We start from the raw sequence: 23023 nt of genomic DNA, 5'->3' as shown, positions 1-23023 counted from the left end.
TGCCTTGTGAAATTTCTTGTTTTGTTAACTTTCCATGGTGTACATCTTGTATATTAAGTTGTTATTATGAGGCAGATTTACGTCTTTGACTTTTCTATACTACTAAGCATAATAATAGCCATACTTTGAATAGTTATTTATGAAATGATACCCAAAAACTAATATGAATGTCAGAGAGTTTCTAGGGCTTCTTTTATTTTTTCAGGAAAATGATGCTGATTACTTACTGCGTGATACATTCTCTTTTTTGCAGGGTTTTAAATATCCAAATAATAAAGATTATGTCTCTCTGCAGAGCAGCCACTTCAGGGCCTATTGTGCAGACAAAGAGTACGTTCCCTGGGGGATTTGATTCTGAAGGGATAATGTTGCTTTTGTTGCCATCTTTAGGGACAAAAGTTGAATACATTTTTGAGAAAAGCAGTCACAGAGAGACTGGTGAGGATGGGGCAATGGTAGCATCTAACACAGGACAACAGCAGGCTGAGTCAATCAGGAGACTTGGAACATAGGGTTGAATGGAATCATTGTATGGACTGGACTGCAAAAGTGATCTCCAAGCTTCCAGTCAAATCAATCATTCAAGCAGCCCTGAATTTAGTCAGCGTGATAAAATCATTGTCATTTAATTTGAGGATTTGTATTTATTTTCATTTCCCAAGGCCCATAATCAAAGAAGGGTTTAAGGCCCAAGGGAAAGGGATGAACCAAGGAGACCCTGCTTGCATTCTCAGTATCCACTTTTTCTCTTCTGAGAGTGAAACATACACTCCATGACATCAGGAATTTTGTCCCATCTGTTCAGTGCTATATTCCAGTGCTAAAACCACACTGGCACATAGTAAACACTCAGCACATAACTGTTGAATGAACAAATGAAAGAATGGTGACAGGCCTAGTATGGAAGCAGAAGAAATATTTTTCCTCCTTCCCTTAACTATGTATTTTCTCTTCTCACTTCCTCTCTCACCATGTACCTTAAGGATCTTCATGGCCACGCTTTCATTTCCTTAATAGTTCCGATAACAATCACAAGTGAGCAGTGAGCTCTATGACACCAAACTGGGTTATATCTCATTATAAAGGAGGTAGGTGACTTCACAAGAATGGCTGGAGAAAAGGTTCTGGGGTACAATGAGGATATAATTTATAAATATTAAAAGCATGCACAGTTTTATGTTGCTGATCTTTTGGAGACTTCCTACAAATAGAGTGCAGTTCGCACAGTGAAATCTGATTGTACAGTGACAGCTAGTGTAGAGATGATATATAGGCATCCCTTCTTCAAGAAGGAATTCTTTAATATTGTCTACGTCTAAGGTATTTTCCCCTCTTTGAGAAATTTCTCCACCCTACACATACAATTAAATGACAGAATTCTTACTATATTCTGATGAACCTGTGGAGGGTGAAAAGCCACGAGCAATTCCAGTACAACCTGAGGTAATTTTTAGGAACCAAAGATGCATCCAGGAGTGACCTCATTTATTTTTGTGCTACTTCCTACTGCTGCTGAAACTTGAAAGACCTGTAAAACGCCGCCGCCGGTGTTCCCTCTTAGTGAGGTGAGTGGATGAAGGAGTGGTGAGAAGCTCACTGTCCAGAATGGAATCTGAATGGTTATCTTTCATGAACCTCCTGCATTTGCCGTATTGGTTCTATCCAACTGCACTTAGGCCCAGCAAGGTCAACGGGGCAGGCTTATCTCTTTGAAAGTCCAGAAGGTATTCAACCTTGTCTACCATCATCCAAAAAAAGGGGGCTTTTACAAATTGGACACAGCTAGATATTGCAAAGAATGAGATTTATGTATATAGAGTGTGTTTGCTATAGAGTCACAACTCAGGCAAAATAATTAATTAACCCAACGGCTAAGTGAATATACGCATAGTATAGACGCATATTTGATCAATTATCAAAAAGGAAATTAACACATTTAGTGAAGTGTTCTTGGTTTTTAGATGAGAAAATGAGAAACTTTGTGGATAACAAAGCCCTTTTGCCTCCAGAGTTTTGAAGTGTATGGCACATATGCACACTCTATGGACATGACTTATTATGAATTTGTGAAAGCATTATGAAGTTATAAAGTATATCTGAGCAATGAGATGATATTCATTAAATATAAATAACATTCGTATACGTATTTAGAAGTATAAACAATATTTTTGGAAAGTTAGAAAATGGACAGAGGCTTTTATTATCTTATGGAAAGAATAGTCACTAGGTCCAGTTGAGCCCTGGTGGTGCAGTGGTTAAGGGTTTGGCTGCTAACCAAAAGGTCGGCAGTTCAAATCCACCAGCAGCTCCTTGGAAACCCCATGGGGTAGTTCTACTCTGTCCTATAGGATCATTATGAGACAGAACCGACTTGATGACAATGGGTAGGTCCAAGTTACTCATATTGTTCTCCCTCCTTATCTTTTCTTCTCCTTCATCTTTAGGTTCATTCAGTTTTTTCACACTATGCTTGGATTTGATTTCCAGAAGTCCGCGTAAGCTAACCAACCAAACGCCCATTTACGTGTTCTTCTCAAATTAGGAAAAATATCTATTGTTTTTATTAATCTTCTTGACTCTGAACATTTTCATTAACACAAGGTATAATGGAATTCTGGATAGTTGCAGAAATTATTCAATGAAGGTCTAGATATCTTGCCTCCAAATTCAGGGCTTTTTCTCCTTGAGACTTGTAAACACTGTCAGTGTCAGTAAAAAAAATTTTTTTAATTTTTTTTTTATTTTTTTAGTGACAGTGCAAGGCATCTAACACTTAAAAGTGGTTCCTTCTCTTCTCTACTGATATTATTATGTCAGGAAGAACTAGATCCAAATAATTTTCACATAAGCCAGTAGAAACTTTTTTTGTGAATAAATTAGTTGAAAAGAAAGATGAAAGCTCTCTGCACAATCTTTATGATTGTCCCATTAACTCCTTTCATTTAATCCTGCAAATGGACTGGAAAATAATCCAGGAATATCCTGAAAATTTTAAAATGAAAGAAGAGCTCTGGAGTACAAAATTTTGTCCTGTATCACATTTTAAGTTTCACTAGATATTTTTTAATTACTCTTGAAAAATTGGAAGTTAGACATTGAAGTGTTCTCAAATGGAAAATGTTTATTGGGTTTTAGAATCCACAGAACTAGATTTTATTTATTTGATTTCCATTTTACAAAATAGAGTACCTTGAGAACCTAGTCTTAGATAAATGCATTAATGGTAAAACCATAGGGAATAGACATGAAAGAGAACTGAGTACCTCGATTTTTTTTTTTCTACTTATGAGAGAAAAATGTTCACGGGGATAGGTAGTTTGACAAATCTACAGAATAGAAAGAAACTTTATATTTGGCAAATTCTTGTAAAATGTTCATGGGTTATTCAGATTTAAACATAACTTAGGCTCAAAACACCAACGATCTGTTACTTCTTTATGAGAAATGCAACCCTTTTTACGGTGTCTTTGAAGGCTTCCTTTACCTGCTTGTTTCGTAGTGTATAAATGAAAGGATTAAGCATGGGGACAACTGAAGTAAAGAGCAGCGCCACCACCTTATTAAGGGCTACTCCTTCGTTTCTTGAAGGTTTAATGTAGGCAAAGATGGAACTGCCATAGCTCATGGAAACCACAATCACGTGAGAAGAACAGGTGGAAAAGGCCTTTTTCCTTTGTTGGGTAGAAGGGAATTTTAGAATGGTGCTGATGATGTATGTGTAGGAGAGAAGCACACCCAGTAGGGTAGTAATCAGTGTTAGCACAGCAAAAGCCAAAACAACTTTTTCTATAAGCTCTGTGTCTGAACAGGTGATCTGTAGGATAGGATATGCGTCACAAGCAAAACTATCAACTAGATTTGAGTCACAGAATTTCAGCCGGAGACCCATGCCAAGAGGGGGGGCAATAATCAACAGGCCAGCACCCCAACAGCAGAGAAGGAGTGTAGTGCAGAACTTGTTGTTCATGATGGTTGTGTAATGTAGGGGCTTACAGATGGCCACGTAGCGATCATAGGACATGGCAGCAAAGAGAAAAAACTCAGTTGCTCCAAAGAGGATACCAAAAAACAAATGCGTGGCACAAGCATTATAGGTACAAGTTTTATCTCCAGTTGTCAGGCTGTACAGGAATCTGGGAATACAGACAGAGGTGAATGAGACTTCTAAGAAAGAGAAATTTTGGAGAAAAAAATACATGGGAGTTTGAAGATGGGAATCCAAAAGTGTGAGGGTGATAATTGTCATGTTCCCAGCCACACACAAAAAGTAGGTGAGAAATAAAAATACCAAAAGCACGATTTGTAATTTTGGGTCCTCCGTCATCCCCAGCAGGATGAATGTTGTTATCACTGTGTGATTTGTCATTACCTCCTGTGTCAAGTCAAAAATGATTGGACTTGAAGACACAAGTGACATAAGAAGCCAGCATGGAGCATGAAGTAAAGATGCAATCAGTATTAATGTAATGCATTTGGCATTTGGATTGTGGAATTTTACTGGAAATATTTAAATATGAATCAAAGGCTTATAATTCCCTTATTAGAAACGATATTTATACAGATGTCAAATGAAAACAAACAGCAGTAATCATGCGTCTCATTTCCTATGCTGTTTCTCATTATCATTGTCTCGGGACATAGGTCTGATCAATGTTACAGTTTATTCCATTATTTTTCACTTTTTCACATTTTTTCTTCTGCCTCCTTTTCTTTGCTTTTCCCCGCCTTCTTTTCTGCTCCACTTTTATAACAGAGAAGAATTTGTCAAGGAGTATTTTATTCTGGTCTCTGATTGTATTTTGAAATAAACTAACTGCAAAGGGCTGGATAACAGCTTTCCACTTAGAATGATTCCTAATTAGGAACGAAAAAATAAAAAATACAAAGGTGTATCTCTGTTGTGTATTTTCTGCTTTTAAATACATGAAAGCACTTTTAAACCAGTGAAAGTGTTTTTAGGTAGAGGGTTTCCTGAAGAGTTACAAGAACCATCTTCCTGGGTCCTGAGAAGAAACCTGAGGAAGCCTGTCATGGTGTTTGGGGTCTTGGCCAGATCCCAGAAGGAATGGTCTGTGGTACTTGCTCTCCCTGCCAGTGAGATCGACCTCCCTGCTCTTCTGAGCAGCACTCAGTCTTCAGAATCTGTCTCTGAATATCTTAGTGACCTCTCCTTTCAACAATTGCTGCTGCCCCTCCCTTCAAATCGCCTCTCCCCACTAAATTCCCACCAGCCCTCTAACCCTGCTGCTTATATTCTCTGAGTTCTTGAGAAACGTAACTTGCCCAAGAATCGTCCAGTAACAAACTGGTCAAATGGACTAATTTTTATTAATAGGTTTTGTAAAACTCACATTTTCCTTGAAGTTTACCATTTTCAACTCCTCCCAGGGGTTTCATGCCTCCCTGCACATGTTTTTTCAGGAATCCCATTATTTGTGGGAGAGGATGGCTCAGGGAGATCTCTTCTCTTTCAAATCAAAATTGCCTTTGGTGTGATTCAAGTTACAAAAAGGTGCTTCAAGTATCCATTCTGCAAAAGAAGGAGTGGTAAATGCATTGTCTCTTGGGTTACAGTTACTTAAAAATAATATATTGGTTCTTAAGATGTCTTTGTGTTTTATTTGTGAAATTTATTATAAATTGAACAATTTTAGGGATAACTCCGGGTTTTTAAGGCAACCCTATGTATGTACCCAATACTACCCAATGTGTGTGCTCCCAGTTGAGAATTAAAATGCTTCAAGTTCTTTTGTCTTCCTTTCTATTGCTCAAGTAAATAATAAAAATTCACTTATTCAGATAAGTATTTAATATCAGAGACTGGAGAACTAGCCATGAATAAGTGTGTCTCCCAAGGAGCTTTCCGTCTATTGATGGGAGATAATATTTCATTTTAGTGCATGCTTAGGGATATAGTAAGATGAGATAACGGCGAAAATGCAACTTTGGTTTTAGGGCAATAACTACTCCACGCCTTTTCCTTGGCAATCTCTCTTAGTGGTGATTTGTATTTTACTGTCTTCACTCGGTTGTTGTAGCCTATTATGTGGGAGCCCTGGTGGCGCAGTGGACAAATCACTTGGCTGCTAACCAAAAGTTCATCGGAAGTAGATTGCTAGGCTTTTCTTCTGAGGAGCCTCTGGGAGGACTCTAACTGCCAGCCTTTTGTTTAGCAGCTGATTGTGTTAACAGTTTTACATTATATCCTTATACTGGCTATTGATGCTCTTCCTTCAACCTTCCCTCTGCTATAAAGTTCTTAGGCTTTAATATTATCACCTGTTACCAGTTTTTAAACACCTATTTTCTAATTTTGGAAACCCTGGTGGTATAGTGGTTAAGTGCTACAGCTGCTAATGAAAAGGTCGGCAGTTCAAATCCACCAGGTGCTCCTTGGAAACTCTATGGGGCAGTTCTACCCTGTCCTATAAGGTCACTATGAGTCAGAATTGACTCAACAGCAATAGATTTGGTTTGGTTTTAATCTCTAATTTTGAGGGAAATGACTTGTGAAATAAATGACATCAGCATTTAAGTGTCCTTTAATTGAATGTGTTAAACAACTAATATAACCTTCTTTTAATTCCTCAAGTGTTTCAGTCCACTTTACTTCTAAAAACAAGCTAAGCTTGTAGTGGCAGAGCATTTGGCTCTAAGGCTGCTTTGTCCACCTGCATCCATATCATGGTCTCCTTTGGTTTAAGTAGCAGAGGTTGCTGTGAGAGTAGAAAGTCACATTTTTTTTTTTAATTTGGGTCAGAATTAGAAACAACAATTTCATTAAATAATCAATACATTTTACCACCTTCCCGTAGATAGTGTTTTTCTTTAAGTAGCCCCTGAAGACTTAACTTATGCAAAACTACTGTCCCTTTCCCTTTGGGAGCTGTAAGAGTGATTGAGTTCAGTTTTTCTCTTGTATTGATTCCCTATTTAATGAGTTCCTTTATTTATTTCAGACACCTTGATCTTACGTGTGTCTGGAACAAGTCTCATTCAGTCTTCACTTGGAAGAAGGCGTCCTATGGTCCGGAACATTTGAAATTCAAGAAATGAATGCCACCGCCTTCCCTTCCCAAAGTGCACAAACAAACCCCTTGCCATGGAGTCGATTCCGATTCGGACTCATAGCAATTCTATAGGACAGAGCAGAACCACCCTATAGGGTTTCCAGGGAGGGGCTAGTGAATTTGAACTGCTCACCTATTGGTTAGCTACCCAAAGTGGCAGAAGGTATTAAAGTAAATGGTCGATAATAAGGCCAGATTCTCTGTAAGGTAATTTGTATTGTTTGATTTCTACGACACTAGAAGATATTTTTAAGGGAGCCCTGGTGGTGCAATGGTTAAGCACTTGGATGTTAACTGAAATGTTCATGACTAGAACCCGGTCAGCAGCATCATGGGAAAAACCCTGGTGATCGGCATCCATAAAGATTACTGCCTAGGAAACCTCATTAGGCAGCTCTGCTCCTTCACATGGTATGCTGTAAGTTGGAAATCAGATGGTAGACACCTAACCAAACCAACAATAGAGAATATTATTGGGATGAAGTGTCTTTGCCTCTGTCTTTCATATTTTGCCTCTTAAATATTAAATTCTCCTCAACTGATATTTATGTGTGGCCCTTTCAAAGGATAAAGTGATGATGGCAGGAAAATTCTAATATCAGGTTTATTCAGAAAAACAAGAAGTTGAAAATAACTGTTGACTCCATTTTTGCAGTAACAATTGTAATTAACTAAATTCCACATTTCTTACGCTCCCTGTTTAAAGAACATGGAAAAACATGTCATGAGAATTGCATACTTACTTTTCTGACAGTGCTTCATCAGGGGTCCTTGATGGAACCAAAATTTGAAGAGCATTATGCTGGTGAGGAGCTTTGAGTTTCTTCAGTCCCCAACTTACATTTCACCTCTCTTCACTATTACCCTGACCTCTTTCAATACATGTGACACATGTACACACACACACACACACTCTTTCTCTCAAGTAAGTCTTACATCAGACAGTGTTCACCTAGATTTCATTGCTCCTAATACATTGTGACCAGTTTCAGCCTCCTCTTCCCTTGTCACATCTAAAATGGCACCTGATTTCCTGATTTGCCAGTACTCTGTTAGTTCAAAAGGATCAAAAGTGTGATGCAGAGGAAAAGGAACTTTTCTCCCTGGGTTTGGCAGAGAGGTACCTCTGATTTCCCTGGGCAGGGAGACAGGTTTACCTGTATATTCTACAGTAGCAACTTTTATATGTTTAGTTTGCTACCAGTTCATAGGGAGCATCTGAGTTGAACAACAAAATAGTCCTTGGTGACCCAATTGAAAATGTTACTAATGAATCAACAGTGGAATCAACAATGCAACAGCATAGGTGGCAGTGGGAACCGTGTCCTCACAGACACTGCAGGTGGTCTGATGCCATGTGAATTCCATTTCGTCTTCTTTGTTGAATCTTTATATTTCCCTGAATTAGGTGCTGTGCTTGGCACTTAACACATTTTATCTATCTTTGACATAAATCTCATACAGTGTAAAAAGTAATCATCCTAACTTTACAGAGGAGCAAAGTGGGAAGCAGAAAATTGGCCAGTCAGATGTCACATGGTGGGGTTGTAGGTTTTGAACAAAACTTTATTTAAGTACAGAAATCCTGCTTTTTCCCTCACACTAAACTTGTTCCTTTCCCCAATATTTAAGAGAACTATCAGTATTTAAATTCTAGACTTGATGTTCTCCTAATGACTTGGTCTGTGTTTCCATCCTTTCTCTTTCTAGCTTTCTTTTTCAGGTATTCTATGAATTACTCTTGGAAATATGAAGCAATGGAAAGTTTTGGATCCCATGAACTGGAAAAAAAATTGCCTGATTTCAGGACATGTTTGACATTTTGTTAAAGCTTATTACTGCCCAGCTAGCTGGAGTAAAATTATTTTTTTTTTTTTATCTATGCTGCCATTTCTGGACAGCCTCCTTTCTTCGGCTCATATGTGCTAAAGTGCAAGATTGCCTTCAATACTTTCTTCTTTGTATGGTCCTTCACAGCTTTTGGTGTTAAGGTGAAACAAATTTTCTAGTATTAGCCGAGAAGTGTGTAAATTATTTTACTTTTTATTATTTTGAAGAATCCATGTAAGATTAGTATTTTTTCACCCTTAAACTTTTTGTAATATCTATTGCTACAACCCTTTTCGCTGTGTGTTTCATTTGAAGAAAGGCCATATTATTGTTTTTGTTTTTGCTATTCTATTTTATTATTTTTTTTAATTTTTATTGTGCTTTAAGTGACAGTTTACAAATCAAGTCAGACTCTCATACAAGAACTTATAAACACCTTGCTGTATACTCCTAATTGCTCCCCCTCTAATGAGACAGCACACTCTTTCCCTCCACTCCCTATTTTCATGTCCATTCGGCCAGCTTCTGACCCCCTCTACCTTCTCATCTCCTCTTCAGACAGGAGATGCCAACATAGTCTCATGAGTCTGCTTGATCCAGGAAGCTCATTCTTCGCCAGTATCATTGTCTATCCCGTAGTCCAGTCCAATTCCTGTCTGAAGAGCTGGCTTTGGGAATGGTTCCTCTTTGCGGCTAACAGAAGGTCTGGGGAGCATGACTTCTGGGGTCCTTCTAGTCTCAGTCAGACCATTAAGTCTAGTCTTTTTTTTTTTTTTTTTAACTTTTATTGAGCTTCAAGTGAACGTTTACAATCAAGTCAGACTGTCACATATAAGTTTATATACACCTTACTCCGTACTCCCACTTGCTCTCCCCCTAATGAGTCAGCCCTTTCAGTCTCTCGTGACAATTTTGCCAGCTTCCAACTCTCTCTATCCTCCCATCCCTGCTCCAGACAGGAGATGCCAACACAGTCTCAAGTGTCCACCTGATATAAATAGCTCAGTCTTCATCAGCATCTCTCTCCTACCCACTGTCCAGTCCCTTTCATGTCTGATGAGTTGTCTTCGGGACTGGTTCCTGCCCTGGGCCAACAGAAGGTTTGGGGACCATGACCGCCGGGATTCCTCTAGTCTCAGTCAGACCATTAAGTATGGACTTTTTGTGAGAATTTGGGGTCTGCATCCCACTGACCTCCTGCTCCCGCAGGGGTTCTCTGTTGTGCTCCCTGTCAGGGCAGTCCTCGGTTGTGTCTGGGCACCAACTAGTTCTTCTGGTCTCAGGATGATGTAGGTCTCTGGTTCATGTGGCCCTTTTTGTATCTTGGGCTCTTAGTTATCGTGTGACCTTGATGTTCTTCATTCTCCTTTGATCCAGGTGGGTTGAGATCAACTGATGCATCTTAGACGGCCGCTTGTTAGCATTTAAGACCCCAGACGCCACATTACAAAGTGGGGTGCAGAATGTTTTCATAATAGAATTATTTTGCCAATTGACTTAGAAGTCCCCTTAAGCCATAGTCCCCAAACCCCCACCCTTGCTCCGCTGACCTTTGAAGCATTCAGTTTATCTCGGAAACTTCTTTGCTTTTGGTCCAGTCCAGTTGAGCTGACCTTCCATGTGTTGAGTATTGTCCTTCCCTTCACCTAAAGCAGTTCTTATCTACTAATTAATCAGTAAAAAACCCTCTCCCGCTCTCCCTCCCTCCCCCACACGTAACCACAAAAGTATGTGTTCTTCTCAGTTTATACTATTTCTCAAGATCTTATAATAGTGGTCTTATACACTATTTGTCCTTTTGCCTCTGACTCATTTCGCTCAGCATAATGCCTTCCAGGTTCCTCCATGTTATGAAATGTTTCACATATTTGTCGCTGTTCTTTATCGATGCGTAGTATTCCATTGTGTGAATATACCACAGTTTATTTAACCATTGATTCGTTGATGGACACCTTGGTTGCTTCCAGCTTTTTGCTATTGTAAACAGAGCTGCCATAAACATTGGTGTGCATATATCTGTTCTTGTGAAGGCTCTTATTTCTCTAGGGTATATTCCGAAGAGTGGAATTTCTGGGTTGTATGGTAGTTCTATTTCTAGGTGTTTAAGATAATGCCAGATAGATTTCCAAAGCGGTTGTACCATTTTACATTCCCACCAGCAGTGTATAAGAGTTCCAATCTCTCCGCAGCCTCTCCAACATTTATTATTTTGTGTTTTTTTTATTTTTGCCAGCCTTGTTGGAGTGAGATGGAATCTCACTGTGGTTTTAATTTGCATTTCTCCAATGGCTAATGATTGAGAACATTTTCTCATGTATCTGTTAGCTGCCTGAATATCTTCTTTAGTGAAGTGCGTGTTCATATCCTTTGCCCACTTCTTGATTGGGTTGTTTGTCTTTTTGTGGTTGAGTTTTGATAGAATCATATAGATTTTAGAGATCAGGCGCTGGTCGGAGATGTCATAGCTGAAAATCCTTTTCCAGTCTGTAGGTGGTCTTTTTACTCTTTTGGTGAAGTCTTTAGATGAGCATAGGTGTTTGATTTTTAGGAGCTCCCAGTTATCTGGTTTCTCTTCATTATTTTTGGTAATGTTTTGTATTCTGTTTATGCCTTGTATTAGGGCTCCTAAGGTTGTCCCTATTTTTTCTTCCATGATCTTTATCGTTTTAGTCTTTATGTTTAGGTCTTTGATCCACTTGGAGTAGTTTTTGTGCGTGGTGTGAGGTATGGGTCCTGTTTCATTTTTTTGCAAATGGATATCCAGTTATGCCAGCACCATTTCTTAAAAAGACTATCTTTTCCCCAATTAACTGACACTGGGCCTTTGTCAAATATCGGCTGCTCATATGTGGATGGATTTATATCTGGGTTCTCAATTCTGTTCCATTGGTCTATGTGTCTGTTGTTGTACCAGTACCAGGCTGTTTTGACTACTGTGGCTGTATAATAGGTTCTGAAATCAGGTAGAGTGAGGCCTCCCACTTTCTTCTTCTTTTTCAGTAATGCTTTGCTTATCCGAGGCTTCTTTCCCTTCCATATGAAGTTGGTGATTTGTTTCTCTATCACCTTAAAAAATGACAGTGGAATTTGGATCGGAAGTGCATTGTATGTATAAATGGCTTTTGGTAGAACAGACATTTTTCCTATGTTAAGTCTTCCTATCCATGAGCAAGGTATGTTTTTCCACTTAAGTAGGTCCTTTTTAATTTCTTTTAGTAGTGCTTTGTAGTTTTCTTTGTATAGGTCTTTTACATCCTTGGTAAGATTTATTCCTAAGTATTTTATCTTCTTGGGGGCTACTGTGAATGGTATTGATTTGGTTATTTCCTTTTCGATGTTCTTTTTATTGATGTAGAGGAATCCAAGTGATTTTTGTATGTTTATCTTATAACTTGAGACTCTGCCAAACTCTTCTATTAGTTTCAGTAGTTTTCTGGAGGATTCCTTAGGGTTTTCTGCGTATAAGATCATGTCATCTGCGAATAGAGATAATTTTACTTCCTCCTTGCCAATCTGGATGCCCTTTATTTCTTTGTCTAGCCTAATTGCTCTGGCTAGGACCTCTAGCACAATGTTGAATAAGAGCGGTGATAAGGGGCATCCTTGTCTGGTTTCCGTTCTCAAGGGAAATGCTTTCAGGCTCTCTCCTTTTAGAGTGATGTTGGCTGTTGGCTTTGGCTTTGTATAGATGCCCTTTATTACGTTGAGGAATTTTCCTTCAATTCCTATTTTGGTGAGAGTTTTTATCCTAAATGGGTGTTGGACTTTGTCAAATGCCTTTTCTGCATCAATTGATAAGATCATGTGGTTTTTGTCTTTTTTTTTTTTTTGTTTATATTGTGGATTACATTAATGGTTTTTCTAATATTAAACCAGCCTTGCATACCTGGCATAAATCCCACTTGGTCGTGGTGAATTATTTTTTTGATATGTTGTTGAATTCTATTGGCTAGAATTTTGTTGAGGATTTTTGCATCTATGTTCATGAGGGATATAGGTTTGTAATATTTTTTTCTGTGTGTGATTTCTTTACCTGGTTTTCGTATCAGGGATATGGTGGCTTCATAGAATGAGTTAGGCAGTGTTCCGTCATTTTCTATGCTTTGAAATACCTTTAGTAGTAGTGGTGTTAACTCTTCTCTGAAAGTTTGGTAGAACTCTGCAGTGAAGCCGTCCGGGCCAGGGCTTTTTTTTTTGTTGGGAGTTTTTTGATTACCATTTCAATCTCTTTTTTTGTTATGGGTCTATTTAGTTGTTCTACTTCTGATTGTGTTAGTTTATGTAGGTAGCGTTTTTCCAGGAATTCATCCATTTCTTCTAGGTTTGCAAATTTGTTACAGTACAATTTTTCATAATAATCTGATATGATTCTTTTAATTTCAGTTGGGTCTGTTGTGATGTGGCCCTTCTCGTTTCTTATTCGGGTTATTTGTTTCCTTTCCTGTATTTCTTTAGTCAGTCTGGCCAATGGTTTATCAATTTTGTTAATTTTTTCAAAGAACCAGCTTTTGGCTTTGTTAATTCTTTCGATTGTTTTTCTGTTCTCTAATTTATTTAGTTCAGCTCTAATTTTTATTATTTGTTTTCTTCTGGTGCCTGATGGATTCCTTTGTTGCTCACTTTCTATTTGTTCAAGTTGTAGGGACAGTTCTCTGATTTTGGCTCTTTCTTCTTTTTGTATGTGTGCATTTATCGATATAAATTGGCCTCTGAGCACTGCTTTTGCTGTGTCCCAGAGGTTTTGATAGGAAGTATTTTCATTCTCGTTGCATTCTATGAATTTCCTTATTCCCTCCTTAATGTCTTCTATAACCCAGTCTTTTTTCAGGAGGGTATCGTTCAGTTTCCAAGTATTTGATTTCTTTTCCCTAATTTTTCTGTTATTGATTTCCACTTTTATGACCTTGGGGTCTGAGAAGATGCTTTGTAATATTTCGATGTTTTGGATTCTGCAAAGGTTTGTTTTATGACCTAATAAGTGGTCTATTCTAGAGAATGTTCCATGTGCGTTAGAAAAAAAAGTATACTTTGCAGCAGTTGGGTGGAGAGTTCTGTATAAGCAAATGAGGTCAAGTTGGTTGATTGTTGTAAGTAGGTCTTCCGTGTCTCTATTGAGTTTCTTACTGGATGTCCTGTCCTTCTCCGAAAGTGGTATGTTGAAGTCTCCTACTATAATTGTGGAGGTGTCTATCTCACTTTTCAGTTCCGTTAAAATTTGATTTATGTATCTTACAGCCCTGTCATTGGGTGCATAAATATTTAATATGGTTATATCTTCCTGGTCAATTGTCCTTTTTATCATTATGTAGTGTCCTTCTTTATCCTTTGTGGTGGATTTAAGTTTAAAGTCTATTTTGTCAGAAATTAATATTGCTACTCCTTTTTTGCTTACTGTTTGCTTGATATATTTTTTTCCATCCTTTGAGTCGTAGTTTGTTTGTGTCTCTAAGTCTAAGGTGTATCTCTCGTAGGCAGCATATAGACGGATTGAGTTTCTTCATGCAGTCCGTGACTCTCTGTCTCTTTATTGGTGCATTTAGTCCATTTACATTCAGCGTAATTATAGATAAGTGTTTAGTGTTGTCATTTTGATGCCTTTTTATGTGTGTTGTTGACAATTTCATTTTTCCACTTACTTTTTTGTGCTGAGACGTTTTTCTTAGTAAATTGTGTGATCCTCATTTTCATAGGATTTGACTTTATGTTTGCTGAGTCGTTAGGTTTTTCTTGGTTTTTATTTTGAGTTATGGAGTTGTTATACCTCTTTGTGGTTACCTTAATATTTACCCCTATTTTTCTAAGTAAAAACCTAACTTGTATTGTCCTATATCGCCTTGTATCCCTCTCCATATGGCAGTTCTATGCCACCTGTATTTAGTCCCTCTTTTTGATTATTGGGATCTTTTACATATTGACTTCAATGATTCCCTGTTTTGCGCATTTTTTTTTAATTAATCTTAATTTGTTTTTGTGATTTCCCTATTTGAATTGATATCAGGATGTTCTATTCTGTGACCTTGTGTTGTGCTGGTATCTGATATTATTGGTTTTCTGACCAATTTCCTTTAGTATTTCTTGTAGCTTTGGTTTGGTTTTTGAAAATTCTCTAAACTTGTGTTTATCTGTAAACATCTTAATTTCGCCTTCATATTTCAGAGAGAGTTTTGCTGGATATATGATCCTTGGCTGGCAGTTTTTCTCCTTCAGTGCTCTGTATATGTCATCCCATTGCCTTCTTGCCTGCATGGTTTCTGCTGAGTAGTCTGAACTTATTGATTCTCCCTTGTAGGAGACCTTTCTTTTCTCCCTGGCTGCTTTTAAAAATTTCTCTTTATCTTTGGTTTTGGCAAGTTTGATGATAATATATCTTGGTGTTTTTCTTTTTGGATCAATCTTAAGTGGGGTTTGATGAGCATCTTGGATAGATATCCTTTTGTCTTTCTTGATGTCAGGGAAGTTTTCTGTCAGCAGATCTTCAACTATTCTCTCTGTGTTCTCTGTCCTCCCTCCCTGTTCTGGGACTCCAATCACACACAAGTTATCCTTCTTGATAGAGTCCCACATGATTCTTAGGGTTTCTTCATTTTTTTTTTAATTCTTTTCTCTGATTTTTTTTCAGGTATGTTGGTGTTAATTCCTTGGTCCTCCAGATTTCCCACTCTGCATTCTAATTGCTCGAGTCTGCTCCTCTGACTTCCTATTGTGTTGTCTAATTCTGTAATTTTATTGTTAATCTTTTGGATTTCTGAATGCTGTCTCTCTATGGATTCTTGCAACTTATTAATTTTTCCACTATGTTTTTGAATAATCTTTTTGAGTTCTTCAACTGTTTTATCAATGTGTTCCTTGTCTTTTTCTGCAGTTTGCCTTATTTCATTTCTGAGGTCATCCCTGATGTCTTGAAGCATTCTGTAAATTAGTTTTTTATCTTCTGTATCTGATAATTCCAAGATTGTATCTTCATTTGGGAAAGATTTTGATTCTTTTGTTTGGGGGGTTGTAGAAGCTGTCATGGTCTGCTTCTTTATGTGGTTTGATATCGACTGCTGTCTCCAAGCCATCACTAAGATATTGTAGTGGTTTATTCTATATTTGCTCACTGAGTCTTATCTTGTTTTGTTTTCTTTCAATATATGTGGATGGGCTACTAGATAGTGCTGTCTTGATTGCTGTACCCCTTGACTTACTTATGACATATTACCAGCTGGTTTGGCTTGTTGCCAGATATATATGCCTGAGTCTATTCACTATTCTTGAGTAGAATCTGATTTGGGGTCATCAAGTGTGTGTTGCACCCTAACACCTATCCACCTTGAGAAGTAGTGGTGATAGCTGTGTGCACCAGATTCTATTAGCAGCTGGGGTCCACACTCAGGGGGTGGGCAGGATGCTGACAGTCTTCCCCCAAGTGTCAGTGAGGTAGGTGTGTCTCTATTCCTAAAGCACCTTGGTGGGAGGGTTCTGAAGCTGTGCCTTAGGCCTCCAATGCAAACACCTCTACAGATTGGTAGGTGTCACCCTCCTTAGACCCCTAAGGCAGGAGGCTAGGTGGTCTGGGGGGAGCTTCAGCCCTCAGTTCCCTGTTGTGGGTCAGTTAGGGCTCTGTTGAATACACAGAGATATCAGACCTGGGAAACTTGTTTTTCCAGTAAATCCACTAAAAAAAAAATGTAGTCAGAACCCTATCAGAAATGCCTTTGCATTATAATAGCCATCTTGTTCCCTGTAATGATGAGAGCCCGAGATATGGATCACATATGCTTGGCTAGAGCTGGTTCTGTGGTTTTAGTCCAGTTAGGGAAAGATTTTTGGTCCCTGGGTTTTTTGTGGTTGCTTCTCTCAGGCCGGAAGAATGGGTTAGGAAAAGAACAACAACAACAAAAAAAAGGGAATAGAAAAGCCACGGAGCCGTTCTCCTTCTGGCTCAGGAAATTCCAATGTTAATGAAGCCGCCTGGGAAGGTGAGGGGAGGGTTCAGAAAAACAGGAGAGAGTAGCACCCCGAAATATAGCCAAAGTTGCTTATCTTGCTTGGGATGATTATTTTATCTGAGATTCCCGAGGGGCGTGTCGCCTATGTGTGCTGGCTGGGTAGAGATTGCCTCCAAGGGTCTGGCCCACAGAAGCCGAGGTCATTTCCTCCACTACCGGTCCAAAGCCCAGTGTCAAGGTTCCCCGGCTGGGACGCTGCACTCCCGGCTACAAAATCAGTCGCTGGCTCCCAGCGATTTCTCCTCCCGCCAGCTGCGTCACAGCGCCGCTCGCACAGGCCTGCTGGGCCCCCTCCCAGGGTCAGTTAAGGGGGTAGTACTGCACCCCGTGTTTGTGCCGTGACAGGATGCCATTCTCAGCTCCCCTGTGCCCAGTCCAAAGCCCGGCGCCAAGGTTCCCTGGCTAGGACGCTGCACTCCCGGCTCCGAAACCAGTCACTGCCTCTTGGGGACTTCTCTTCCCGCCAGCCGCGTCGCTGCGCTGCCCGCGCTGACTGTCTGGGCCCCCTCCCGAGGTCAGTTCAGGGGGGTTGGGCTGTGCCCTGTGTTTGCGCCATGATAGGATGTTGTGTTCAGCTCTCCGTGCCCAGTCCTAAGCCCGGCGCCAAGGTTACCTGACTGGGACGCTGGCTCCAGGCTCTGAAAACAGTCACTGCTTCCCCGTAGTTGTTCGTTCTCCATCTCTGTCACTCAGATCAACTCTTTAAATCTGTGTTTGTTGTTCAGAGTTCGTAGATTGTAATGTATGTGATCGATTCACTTGTTTTTCCGAGTCTTTGTTGCAAGAGGGATCCGAGGTAGCATCTACCTAGTCAGCCATCTTGGCCCCCTCCTCCTTATTGTTTTCTAATACACTTTTTCTTGATGATTTGTTAACCAAAGGGTCAGCAGTTTGAATTCCACCAGGCGCTCCTTGCAAACTCTATGTGGCAGTTCTACTCTGTCCTATAGGGTCACTATGACTCGAAATCGACTCGACGGCACTGGGGTTTTTTTGGTGATATCATATTTGGTTAGGAAACACATGATCAAAATGTACTATTTCATGAATACAGTGCCTTAGTTATCCAGTGCCTCTATTACAGAAATACCACAATTGGATGGCTTTAACAAACAGAAATTCATTCTCTCACCATGTAGGCTAGAATTCTGAATTCAGGTGCCAGCTCCAGGGGAAGTCTTTCTATGTCCACTCCAGGGGAAGGTCCTTGTCATCAATCTTCCCCTGCTCTAGGACCTCTCAGAGCAGACACCCTGGGTCCAAAGCATGAGCTGAGCTCCTGGCTCTTCTTCCTTGGTGTTAATGAGGCCCCCCTCCTCTCTTCTATGTCACAAAAGAGATTGACTCAAAATACAACGTAGTCCTGTAGATTATGTCCTGCCTCATTAACATAAGTGCCTCTAATCCTTATTCATTAACATAACAGACAGCTCGCTTCCAAAAATTATCACAATCATAGGTATCAAAAAAAAAAAAAAACCCAGTGCCGCCGAGTAAATTCCGACTCATAGCGACCTTATAGGACAGAGTAGAATTGCCCCACGGAGTTTCCAAGAAGCACCTGGTGGATTCGAACTGCCAACCCTTTGGTTAGCAGCCATAGCACTTATCCACTGTGCCACCAGGTTTGGCTAGGAGTTAGAATACTTAGGATTATTGCATCATCACGGAATGGATGACTACCACTCAATACTGGGAATCATGGCCTAGGTAAGATGACACGCATTTTGGGGAGACAAGTTTCAGTCTTTAACATCCCACCCTTTAACCAAAAAACCCATTGCCCCCCAAAGTTCATGTCCCTCCCACATGAAAGACGCATTCGCTTCAACATGCATCCAAAAAGTCTTAAAAATAAATTCCATTCTGGGAGCAAAATTCCTCTTCATCTCTAAAATCTGGAATAGAAGTTATTTGCTTCCAAGGTACAATGGTGGAACAGGCACAAGGTAAACATTTCCAGTACAACGGGAAGAAATTGACAGTAAAGTAGGTATAACAGGCACCAAGCAAGCCAGCAGAACACAGTATGTTAGCTCTCAAATCTTGAAAAGTATCCTCTGATATCTAAGACTATTTAAGCAAAGGCCCTGCACTCCAGATTCTGGGTCCTGGTCACACTTTCTAGATTCTGGGTGGAGGCCCCTTAGCCCTGGGCTTCAGTTCTTTCTTCCAGGTCCACAGAAATGGCACCTCTGCTCTCTTGTCTTAGAAGAAGTACAGCCAGAATGCTCATTAGAAGTGAGGATGTCAAGACTTCATTTCACATACTTTGGACATTATCAGGAGAGACCAGTCCTGGAGAAAGACATCATGCTTGGTAGTATAGAGGATCAGTGAAAAACAGAAAGACTCTCAATGAGATACATTGACACTGTGCTGCAACATTGGACTCAAGCATAACAACAATTTTGAGGGTGGTTTACGTAGGGTCTCTATGAGTCTGCCTGACTCGAAGACACCTGACAACAGCAATAACAGTCCGCTCTTTGTTCAGTTTTCAGCTTTCTTTGCATACCTGGGTCACAGAGAAGTTCTCGCCCTAAAGGTCTTGCACACTCCTCCAGCAATAGACTGCTGTTTATTGCTAATCACGTTCATCTTCTGGTGGGCACAGGGATCATCTCTGGGGCCCTGGTCCAGGTTTAATGTTAGTCAGACCCGCTGTGCCTGGGTCCTGGGAGTTGGCTTTCTCAGCATCTTTGCCCTTCCCCCACCATGGAACTCAAACTCTGCCTTGAATCTGTGGTTGGTGTTTGGTGGGATTTTCCTTTTCTTTCCTAACTGGTAACAGGTGGTAGAGGATAACAAGCACACCGAAGCTGCTAAAACTCATGCCTTGGCAGATTTTCCCGATTGTTTTAAGTAGGGTTCTTAAATTCATAGGTTGTAACATGGTTTGTTTTCTTCATATTATCTCCTGCCATTATCTCCTCTATATCTTCCTGTATACCTTAAAGACTCATAAAAAAAAATTTGTCTTTTAGACTAACTTTATAAATTTGTTTCTTATAGTGGCATTGAACTGTTTGAACCACATCCCAACATGAGAGTGGATTCTCTTCCATGTATTTTATATGCCTCTTTTTCTTATGTGATTTTTGACTGAATTTTTTTGTGTTTTTAAAAATGTCTTTACGTTTATTCACCTACTGTCTCAAAACATCCTTTATTTCCTAATGTTGACTGATGACTTTTAAGCAGATCCCATAGTTCTGGTTAGTTTAACTTTGGCACTTGTATCTCATTATCTGATATAAAAAGTTCAATGAAGATCAAACTTGTATGTCATAATCATGTCAACACTTCCTAGTAGGTTGTTTTGTGGTTTAGAGAGCTGCTGTGGGAAAGAAGGACATATTTATCCATCTGCTGTTTCTTTCTCTTTCATTCCCCTCCATTTCTTTTCCTTCTCATCTTTTATATCACAGGGTCAGTTTCTACTTCCCACATAAACCTCCTACTTTCCCAGCCCTGGAAATTTACCATCTTGAGTAAGGTACTTTCAAGTGCTCTTTCACATTAATCTACTGCATTTAAGCCTGATTTTCTGTTAATGGGCAAGCCTTCAGCTAGTTAATAATACTTCATTGTCCCCTTTTTGCAAATATCCCCAGTATCTCCAAACGGGTATCTTGGCATACCTTCCATGGCTTGACTTTTATTGGCGATAAGCACCCTTTTCCTATTTCACAATGAGACATAGAGGGAAATGTTACTATAATCCCAAGTAAGCTGAATACTTACTACTCAGGAAAATTGTCTCTTCTACCATGCTGCCTTTAACTTTCAAAAACATAGTGAGATTAAGGGCTGATGTACTCTTTTTCTAACATTTTGCAGTATCTGGAAATGTGTCTCTGGGATTTACTTAGATGATCTGCTGAAAGTTTTATGATATTTATCAGTTGTTTTTGTAGTCTGGGTAACTTTATTCAATTTATCACACTTTAGCAACAGTTCCATTTCCTATGTTCTCTCATTAACCTGCAGGTATACCTATTACCCATTAATCCACAATACAGAGCAAACAAGGAGCTGGTGATGTGAGGTTTCAGGGTCATGAATTCAAGAGATTTTTAAAACTATGTGAACCTGAGAGAATAGTTCCTTTCATGGCTTTCTTTTTTTTTTTTTTTTTTATAACTCTGAATACATTTCAAGAGAAAAAAAGCAGAAATAGAATTTATTACTGCCTTTATTGGGTGCATTTTTTTTTATTTGGTGCAGCTGCAGTTTGAAACTGAGCAAACATGCAATCAAGATGCATTGATAATTACTGGTGATTGGAATGCAAAAGTTGGAAACAAAGAAGAACGCTCAGTAGTTGGAAAATATGGTCTTGGTGATAGAAACAATGCCGGAGATCGAAAGATAGAATTTTGCAAGACCAACATAAACGGCAACTGCACACATGAACCTCGCCAAATGGAACACACAGAAATGAAATTGACTACATGTGTGGGAAGAAAGGACGGAAAAACTCAATATCATCAGTCAGAACAAGGCCAGGGGCCAACTGTGGAACAGACCATCAATTGCTCATACGCAAGCTCGAGCTGAAACTGAAGAAAATCACAGCAAGTCCATGAGAGCCAAAATATGACCTTGAGTATATCCCACCTGAATTTAGAGACCATCTCAAGAACAGATTTGACGCATTGAACACTAGTGACCACAGACCAGACAACTTGTAGAATGACATCAAGGACATCATCCATGAAGAAAGCAAGGGGTCACTGAAAAGACAGGAAAGAAAGAAAAGACCAAGATGGATGTCAGAGGAGACTCTGAAACTTGCTCTTGAGCGTCAAGCAGCTAAAGCAAAAGGAAGAATGCATGAAGTAAAAGAACTGAACAGAAGATTTCAAAGGGCCTCTCGAGAAGACAAAGTATTATAATGACATGTACAAAGAGCTGGAGATGGAAAACCAAAAGGGAAGAACACATTCGGAGTTTCTCAAGCTGAAAGAACTGAAGAAAAAATTCAAGCCTTGAGTTGCAATAGTGAAGGATTCCATGGGGAAAATATTAAATGGAAGCATCAAAAGAAGATGGAAGGAATACACAGAGTCATTATACCAAAAAGAATTAGTCGATATTCAACCATTTCAAGAGGTGACATATGGTCAGGAACCGATGGTACTGAAGGAAAAAGTCCAAGCTGCTCTGAAGGCATTGGTGAAAAACAAGGCTCCAGGAATTGATGGAAGATCAACTGAGATGTTTCAACAAACAGATGCATTGCTGGAGGTGCTCACTTGTCTATGCCAAGAAATATGGAAGACAGCTTCCTGGCCAACTGACAGGAAGAGATCCATATTTATGCCTATTCCCAAGAAAGGTGATCCAACCGAAAGTGGAAATTATACAACAATATCATTAATATCACGCGCAAGCAAAATTTTGCTGAAGATCATTCAAAAAGGGTTGCACCAGTATATCCACAGGGAACTGCCAGAAATTCAGGCCAGTTTCAAAAGAGGACGTGAAACCAGGTATATCATCGCTGATGTCAGATGGATCCTGGATGAAAGCCGAGAATACCAGAAGGATGTTTCCCTGTGTTTTATTGACTGGGCAAAGGCATTCAACTGTGTAGGTCATAACAAATTATGGATAACACTGTGAACAATAGGAGTTCCAGAACCCTTAATTGTGCTCATGAGGAACCTTTACATAGATCAAGAGGCAGATGTTCGGACAGAACAAGGGAATACTGATTGATTTACAGTCAGGAAAGGTGTGCGTCTGGGTTTTATTATTTCACTATATTTAATCTGTATGCTGAGCAAATAATCCGAGAAGCTGGACTATATGAAGAAGTTTGGGGTATTAGGATTGGAGGAAGACTCATTAACAACCTGCGTTATGGAGATGACACAACCTTGCTTGCTGAAAGTGAAGAGGACTTGAAGCACTTACTAATGAAGATCAAAGCCCACAGCCTTCAGTATGGATTACACCTCAATATAAAGAAAACAAAAATCAGACCAGTGAGCAACATCATGATAAGTGGAGAAAAGATAGAAGTTGTGAAGGATTTCGTTTTACCTGGATCCACTATCAACAGCCATGGAAGCAGCAGTCAAGATATCAAAAGACACATTGCATTGGGCAAATCTGCTGCAA

The 23023-nt window shown here is 39.5% G+C and overlaps 1 protein-coding gene across 1 annotated transcript; it reads right to left on the bottom strand.

Annotated features, from left to right (window-relative positions):
- Positions 1-3427: 3427 nt before the first annotated feature.
- On the bottom strand, positions 3428-4324 carry LOC135231301 (olfactory receptor 6C2-like). Its single transcript, XM_064285132.1, has one exon. The coding sequence runs from the start codon at positions 4322-4324 to the stop codon at positions 3428-3430; it is 897 nt and encodes a 298-aa protein (XP_064141202.1).
- Between the last annotated feature and the right edge of the window lie 18699 nt (positions 4325-23023).

This window comes from Loxodonta africana, chromosome 4, assembly GCF_030014295.1.
Source record: "Loxodonta africana isolate mLoxAfr1 chromosome 4, mLoxAfr1.hap2, whole genome shotgun sequence".
NCBI lineage: Eukaryota > Metazoa > Chordata > Mammalia > Proboscidea > Elephantidae > Loxodonta > Loxodonta africana.
The sequence above is the reverse complement of the archived record's forward strand: the minus strand, read 5'-3'. Positions and strand labels throughout refer to the sequence as shown.